At 46.7% G+C, this 8,399-nt stretch overlaps 1 protein-coding gene across 1 annotated transcript; it reads right to left on the minus strand.

The window, feature by feature from the left end:
* Nucleotides 1-577: 577 nt before the first annotated feature.
* On the minus strand, nt 578-7,814 carry LOC141575396 (transport and Golgi organization protein 1 homolog). The gene is made up of 10 exons (XM_074354467.1): nt 7,641-7,814; nt 7,123-7,195; nt 4,898-5,036; nt 3,418-3,516; nt 2,671-2,731; nt 2,523-2,558; nt 2,316-2,449; nt 2,104-2,198; nt 847-917; nt 578-703 (listed from the first exon to the last, which is right to left on the minus strand). The coding sequence occupies exons 2-10, from the start codon at nt 7,160-7,162 to the stop codon at nt 578-580; spliced, it is 801 nt and encodes a 266-aa protein (XP_074210568.1). The 5' UTR covers nt 7,163-7,195; nt 7,641-7,814.
* Between the last annotated feature and the right edge of the window lie 585 nt (nt 7,815-8,399).

Below are 8,399 nucleotides of genomic sequence, written 5' to 3' on the forward strand. Positions count from 1 at the left end.
GGAAGGTCAGGGCTCCACTCGCTGCAGACAGTGACAGGGGCGGGCTTCTCCTCCAGGGAGCCCGGAACGTGGTCTCTGTTGAAGGCCCGTGTGCAGAACCGACACGTCTGCCCTCCGTCAGAGGACCCTCTTTCCCTCCACAAGAGACACCTCCCTCCCCAGGGCAGGACGGGGAAGACGCGGCCCATCAAGTGCGTCTGCTAAGGGACCAGAGGGACACGGCCGTGAGCCCGGTCAGGGCGGCCCGTGCACGGGGAAGCACTGGAGAGCGATCTGCCCTTCTTCTGCAGTGACTCAAGGAAGAAACAGAGGACTATGCTTTCCTCTTACCGAGCGGAGCAGCTGGCGGTGGGGGGCGAGGCTGCACAGGGCTCAAGGGGGGCCCAGGTGCAGGTGGCCCGCTGGACGACGACGGGCCGCTCTCGGGGCAGGCCACGCGGGCTGGTCCTCGGAAAGGTTGGGGCCCTCCGGCCCACGGGGTGGCCTGCGGGACAGAAGGGAGAGCTGGGTTGGATGACAGACAAAAGCGCCAACACTGACAAAAGCCGAAACCCAACGCAGCAGTTGTCGTCACCTATCACCCTCCCCTGCACTGGGTGCCCAGTTGGCAGCTACGCGCCATGCCCTTCATCAACCCTGGGGCCTGCCTGCAGCCTGGGCTGCACAGGAGGCCTTCGGGATAAAACTCTGTTGCCACACGTCTCTGTGATGACAGGGCATACTTATCCCGGAATACCCAATCCATCGGCAAGGCCAAGAATAATTTGTTCAAAATTGAAATGGTAGTTCTAGGGATTATTTCAATACAAAATGACCACTGGAACACAGCTGAAATAAATTACTTACCTGGGTTTCCTCTGCCTCCTGAGCCGGAAATGTGGTGCCATTCCTAACAGGGGCGCCACCCAGCCCTGAATCTGTAAAGGGAGAGCAGAACTGATGGTGGATTATATCTGACCGAGGCCTTGCGGGGGAAGCACGAGCCGAGCCCTCCCTGCCCTCCTCCAGGAGCTCTCACTCCCGACCGCGCCCCTGGCTCTTCACAGAAGCCGCAGGTCTCCCTCCCGCCTCAGGTGACCCCGAGGACGAGGGGAGACTGGACCCCTGTCCCATGACGAGGACACCACAGTGCCTTTATTCAGGTGTTTTCGTAGCTAATCACCCTGGATGGGGGCTCAGTGCTCAGATCCCTGGCAACCAACACTGACACTCGGGACTCACAGCACACTTCAGGGCAAATCAGTCTGTATACAGATTATACATTAAAGTAAGAAGGGTCTTTCATAGGAAGAGTATCAACAAGCCCTGACTGTGAGCTCCACCTCTTCCTCCTCAGCCTGTTGGTAAACTGTTATAAGCCTTCTCTCTGACAGCGCATGTCTTGTATAAGTGACCAGATGTCACATAAACATTTATGAAAGAAGTGGCCTCAATGACTCATGTTGTAATAAGCGGCAAAAGAATGGTGAGTTACATGGAGTAGCTGCTGGGAGACTTTAGAGTTACACGTTAACTCTGGGAGAGGGGGGCGACGTAGTCATGTCACTTACTAACTGGCTACTCTAAGTCACTGTGCAAGCTTTTTTATAAGAACGAAGGGACCTGAAAATTAGTGAAGAAATGCCTGCTGTCTTAAAGCAGATCTTGAATAGAATATTTATCCACCAAGGCAAATGAAGAAAAATGTTTTTCTCGTTATGACATACTGCCTTCATTCTAAAACGTCATCCATGTTATTTTCCTGAAATGAGAAGAAAATTCAGCCTTCAAAACCGTGTCCAGGCGGGAAGAGAGGGCTGACTCTCACGTCTTCTAGCGCACAGAAACCAGCCATGCCAGCCACGCCAGCCAACCAAGAGTCTGGGGGGTGGCCCGCAGTCCCTGGAGGGGCTCGAGCTCCACTGCTCACAGGGGACAGAGCCCTGCTGGCTGGTGGCATGTAAAGAAAACAGCATCTTGTCACCCAGCTGTGAACCTGTTCCCCACAGTAAGTGTGTGGTGTGGTGTCCAGGAAACCCGACAACTACCCATGGGGACAAGCAGCCCACTGGGCGGCTCCTGCTGCAGAAATGGAGCTGCCGCACTTCACATTGTGCTCCTTACCTCTCAGGGGAGGGTGCAGCCTGTACTGTCCTCCTGGGGTGGGATCCTGCCTCATGTATTCCTCTGCCTGCCTCCGTCTGCAGATTGCATCCAATCTTAAAGATAAAGAATGACTTCAATACAAATTACACCACGAATTCCTCTACTAGGCACAAAACAACCAGTCCTTAAAAATCTCAAAACACCCGTAAAAATGTGTCAAAATTCTGTACCTCTGTTTCAGGTGGGCAACTTCCCTTCTCAGCTCAGAGGAGTTTTCCCTTCTCAGGTCAGAATTTACCCTTCTCAGGTCAGAGTTTTCACTTCTCAATTCAGAGATTTCCCTCTCCAGCTCCTGAGACCTGAGCTGTGGGAGAAAAACATCCACGTTCAGTTGTGGCCGACTGTGCACAAAGGGAAGGAAGGAAACAAATTCTTACCGAGCTGTCTTGGGCCTTCTTCTCGGCAAGAGTGACCTGAAAAAGTCAACACATCAAGAAACACCCCATGGCAAGGGGTTCTCAGGGCCAAAATAACTGTCTGCATTAGGTGCTGAGGACTCGGTGTGTCAGGAGGAAGGCAGGTTACCTGGTGTCTCCAAGTGACCTCTGCTTCCCGCATTTGCCCATGACATTCTTCAAGTCTTATCCTATGAGTTACAAATTGTTGCATCAGAGAAGACACAATGCTGGGTATGCTGTTAAATAACCTGCCCCAGTCCACGTTATCTGCACTGCACACTCACACACATCATCTCACCGCTCAAGACACACTGCACACGGCTGCAGAAGCACAGCAGGTGCAAAGCTGTCGCTGCAGCCAATCCTTCCGTCACTGTTACTGAACGCCTGCCCGGTTCTGGGCGGACACAACTCCCCCTCCCGTTCTCAGCATTTCCCTCACGTGTCCTGTGCTGAGCATCTTTCATCACAAAGCTTGATTCTTCCTTTCCTTACATCCTGACCCTACTTCTTACACCTGGGTCTCCCCAGCAGCACGGGAATGTGTATTGGTCCGACTGACGCTACACTAAACTGCTATCTTCAGGGTGACAACGGTTTATAGCACCTTCAGAAACATCTCTGTGAACCGTCTCTCCTCTCAGTCTGGCCAGCACTGGGGACCAGGAAATTCTTAGTAACTTAATACTTTTTAAAGTTAAACGTTTAACTTAACATGTGTAAAACTTAACACTTTTCCTCCTGTGTGAAGCCATGTATACAAATGTCTTTTGTTTGGGTCGGTTTATGATATTGTGTCTAAACATTTTAGAAAAGTTTTCAAAAAATCCAACAGGTGTTTTCAAAGCCGCATGTGCGGAGGAGCTGAACTCACTTGTACCATCTTGTCTCCTCTTCAGCCAATTCTGCCTCCTCCTTTGCTGCCAACACCTGCTGCTTTCCCACTAGCTCACTTCCGTTCATGTCCACCTTCCTGAGAGGGGAAAGAAACTGTGAAATTCTGCCAGTTTCCCTCCCAGAAACTGGAAGGGAAGAATTCCATGTTCCTTTCACCCTTCCCTATAAATGCTCAGGCTGATAAACACACAGGAAAGAATTGAAGTACCCCCACTAATAAATATGAAAAAACTACACTCAGGCCTCTGGCAAGTGTTTGGTATCTGGGCTTCCCTTCAGCGTCCCCACCCCTACTCATTTGTGCATAAAATAAACACACAGGAAAAGCCCACGTGAGGTGTGCTCTGCGCCCCCTCCCCCCCACCAGGCTCACGATCCTGTGCCTGGGACAGCGCGAGCTCACTGTGTTTCAACGTGGGAATCAGGGTCTGACCAAGTCACCACAACCAAACACATTAGGGTAAAGCAAGCGTTCATGACTTGTTTGATTTCTCCCACAGAGAGCCCAGATTTCAGTCAAAACCTGGAGCAAAACCTGATCCTTTAGGAAATATAAGGCAATGTTTTTTTTTGAAAGCGGGTTAATGGGTGTGATGTCCATGACCTCTCCCTGAGAATGAAAGGAAACTCTGGACAAATTATGAAATCCATGATCAAATGTACCAACTTGCTAACAATCCAGAAAGGGACATGAGGCCAAGATGGAGAAGAAGAAAGCCCAGGACTGGGCCCACCTTCCCCGGGGGTCACCCGGTAACTGCAGAGGAAACCACTGAGATGCAGAGCAGCCCGGCAGCCGGTGCCCCCTACGCACGGGCACCGCAGTCAGGCAGCTGGAGCTCATGGTCCGTCAGCGAAGGTGATCCCTAGAAAGACCTGCAGGACTTAGCTGGGATCCGTGAGAGCTACATGCCAGAAACAAAGGTGGACAGGAGACACACGGGCCTCACGAGGGCTGGCTGCACTGACTGATCTCAGCTGCTAACCGGGTTAACAGGATGTAGCGCTGCTGGCGCCCTGACCACCTGCCAGCTGTAATGCCCACCTTCTCTGCAGCAAGTTAACTTCACACGAGGCCTCAAGTTTTCTCTATTTTCTACCCAATGTCTAGAGTTTATTAAAAATGATAGACACATGGCAGGTCATGACACTTTGATGTGGTTGAAACCTAAGGACAATAGAAATGGACCTAGAGGGATCCAGAAAATGAAGTGACTAAATCTGGTCCAAGAACCCGCTAAAATCTCAAACTAAATACAAACAAGACTCTGGTAACCAGTTAGAATGAACAGAAGCAGCAGATTACAGAAATCAAGGTTGAAAAATAAATGCACATCTGTACTGATCGAATATGGTAACAAAAATATGGTGGTAAGTATTCTGAAACATATTACAATATCCACATAACTCCTCACATTCATTCACACATTGTCATAATTAACACGGGAACGTCTTACCCTTCAGTGTCCATAGTTCTCTGTCCACTGATTTCATCAAGGACGCGTACTTTCTTCACCTGCCTTTGGAAACCGTCTTCCTCACGTTCTTTCAGAGATCCCGATGCAGCATGGTGGTCTTGCATTTTCTTTTTACCCTCTATAAACATAAAACAATTGGCTTTGTGTGTGCACGTGTGCACTCAAGAGCTTGGCTGTGCTGGGGAGTGGAGAAAGGAGAGAATTCTGAAGGCAGGAACCCCCTTTTTACCTTCCCAGTGCAAATTCATTGCTATTACAGGCATGTTTCATTTTATTGCCCTCCCTGGTAATGCATATTTTTAAACAATTGAAGATTTGTAACAACCCTGAGTACAACAATTCCATTGGTGACATTTTTTTCTGGCAGCATTTGCTCATTTCTTATCTCTGTGTCACATTTTGGTAGTTTCTGAAATATTTCGTTCTTTATCATTTTAATTAAAACAGGCATGACATTCCTTTAAGGCAAAGCCTAATCCAGCGGAAGTCCCTAATTCTCAGCAATTCTATAAACCCTGAGAGAGGTGAAGAGGCTTCAGAAGAAAAGTGTGAAGCCAGCAGGGGTTGGCCAATGAAGTTTAAGGCAAGATTCCATCTCCACTGCATACCTGTGCAAGGTAAGGTGGGAAGAGCTGACCCAGAGGCTGCTGCAAGTGCTCCAGGAGATGAAGCTAAGACAGCTAATGAAGGTGGCTGCACTAAACAACAGGTTTTCAATGCAGAGAAGTGCAAGGGGAGGCCACCCAGCACCATCACAGCTGTAGAGAAGTCAGCGCCTGGCATCAAGGCTTCAATGGACAGGCTGACTTTCCCGTTAGCGGCTAACGAAGCCAATATTCATTTAACATTATGAAAATCCTATGTCCCATGAGAATCAAGTGACATCTACTCTGTGTTCTATAAATAGAACAAAGCCTGAATGACAGCACATCTATTTACAACATGAATATTTTAGCCCATTGTTGAGACCTACTGCTCAGAAAACAAAACAAAACAAAACACACAAAAAAAATTTCTTTCAAAATATTACTGCTCATGGACAATGCACAAGTCATCCAGGAGCTCTGATGGAGATGCATGAGATGAATGCTGTTTCCATGCTTAACACGACATCTATTCTGCAGCCCATGGATCAGGAGTAATTATGACTTTCAAGTCTTATTATTTAAGAAATACATTTTGGAAGGCTTTAGCTGCCATAGACAGTGACACCAATGATGGGTCTGGGCAAATGAATGGAAAATTTTCTGGAAAGGATTCACCATTTTACATGCCATTAAGAACATTCGTTATTCATGGGAAGAAGTCAAAATATCAACATGAACTGGGGTTTGGAAGGAATTGATTCCAATCCTGATGTGTGACTTTGAGGGGCTCAAGAGTTCAGTGCAGGATGGAGCTGCAGATGTGCTGAAAATAGCAGAACTAGAGTTACAAGTGGAGCCTGAAGATATGACTGATTGGCTGCAACCTCATGATAAAATGTGCATGAATGAGGAGCTGCTTCTTATGGACAAGCAAAGAAATTGGTTTCTTGAGATGGAATCTACTGGTGAAGATGCTGTGAAGAAGGTTGAAATAACAAAGGACTTAGAAGAGCGTATGAACTTAGCTGATAAATTACCGCAGGGATTGAGAGGACTGACTCCAATTTGGAAAGAAGTTCTACTGTGTGTAAAATGTGTCAAATTGCCTGCGACAGAGGACTTGTTCCTGAAAGGAAGAGAGAATCCTGTCACAAACTTCACTGTGGTCTTATGTTAAGAAATTGCAAAAGCCACACCGATCTTCAGCAACTGCCACAATGACCAGTCAGCAGCCACCAACATTAATTCAAAACCATCCACCAAAATGACTGTAACTCAATAAAAAAAAAAAAAGTTAAAAAAAAAAGACCATCCACCAACAAAAAGATTACACCTCACTAAAGGCTCCAATGATGGCTAGCAGTTTTTAGTAATAAAGAGTATTTTCATTAAGTTATGAACATTGGGGTTTTTAGACACAGTGGTATTGCTCACTTAATAGACTACAGTATAGTGTAAACTTAACTGTTATTTGCAGTGGAAAACAACAAAAAAAAAACCCAATAAATTATTTGACTCTCTTAATTATATTTATTTTATTCTAGGGGTCTAGAACTGAAGCCACAACATCTCCCAGGAAGCCTGTATGTAAGGTTTTCTTCCCAACAAGCAACATACCTTCCAGGCTGCAGTCTCCAGTTGTCATAGCTCGCTGCATCGAACCCTCAGATCTGGTCTTCGAAACACCTGGCTGTAAGATAGATATGAGAAGACATTCAAGAAGTACTGATCTACAGCAATGTGAACATACTTAACACGAGAGGAATCGTACGCTTGGAATCAGCTAAGACGGGCCATCTGCTTTCCGTGCGTTACAGCACAATTAAACTCTGACACACTGATGCTCGGTTCTCTGAGCTAAGCATCTCTGGGGGTGAGTAACATTCCTTACTCTCTTCTTGCTGCTGAGCTGAACGTCCTCCTGCACATGCATTTCTTCAGACTTCACTGTGGCTTCACAGACGTGAGATTTATTAAGGGCAATTTCAACCTAAAACATTCTCATTGATGACTAAATTCCCAAGAAAAATAATTTGAATAGATATCAACATTTAATCTTCTAAAACATGAGATTGTTGTTCCTTGTGAAAGCTAATGTGTACAGTGGAAATCCTGCTGCAACTGGAGGCATTTACCTCAAATTCCTGAAGTGTTCATTGAAACAGTACCTTTCAAGTTCTCTGGAGATGTTCCTTTTTCCAGTATCTTCACACAGGACACAAATAAAGTATGTACTAAGATTTCAATGAAAACTCAGGGTGATATGCTTAAAAAGTGTAACTTTTTTTTCCCCAAAAACAAAGTATTTTGTTAACTGCAAAACAAACAATGGAAAATAAATATATTAGCCCTGGTGCATGTCCAAAGACTTTGGTGAGCATTCTCTCCAGAAGATATTAAGGCAGTGAAATGATTCTCAACATACACATTTTACAAAGAAAGGTAAGCAAGTGTTATACGTTCCCTTACACATGCTTGAAAGCATCTGGGACTTTCCCTGAATTTTGGTTTGGGGCTGAAGACAGTGCTCCATTTTAGAGTTTACAGCAGACAGTGCCTCTTCCTTCAAGTTCTAGCACTGGGCATCCTAGCAGCTCGTTCTGACCCCCTGCGTCTTGCATTTCCTTCTTCAGCTGGTCCTCTTCCACTGCCAGCCTGCCAATCTCTTCCAGAAAGTCTTGGATTGTTCTGATGGGCAGTTGCTTCTCTTCAACCCTTTTGGAATCCTGTCCCTTCTCAGCCAGTATCCACAACTACCCCTAAGTTTCCTGTGATGGCAGCTGATCCAGGTTAAGCCCAGGACAAATGTCAAGCCCATAAAGAAATGCAGAAAAAAGAGACCTCCAGGCGCAGATATTTCCTCGCCTCCACAGGATTCCTCCTCACTGGACAAT

Source organism: Camelus bactrianus, chromosome 28 (assembly GCF_048773025.1).
Source record: "Camelus bactrianus isolate YW-2024 breed Bactrian camel chromosome 28, ASM4877302v1, whole genome shotgun sequence".
Classification (NCBI taxonomy): Eukaryota; Metazoa; Chordata; class Mammalia; order Artiodactyla; family Camelidae; genus Camelus; species Camelus bactrianus.

Excerpts from the sequence above, each read along its gene's own strand:
- LOC141575396 (XM_074354467.1), bottom strand. The coding sequence starts at position 7,162 with ATGCAGCGAGCTATGACAACTGGAGACTGCAGCCTGGAAG. Across the intron at positions 2,559-2,670 it reads AGGTCACTTGGAGACACCAG|GTCACTCTTGCCGAGAAGAA; the intron begins GTAACCTGCCTT and ends TGACTTTTTCAG. Across the intron at positions 918-2,103 it reads GCTGCACCCTCCCCTGAGAG|ATTCAGGGCTGGGTGGCGCC; the intron begins GTAAGGAGCACA and ends CTCCCTTTACAG.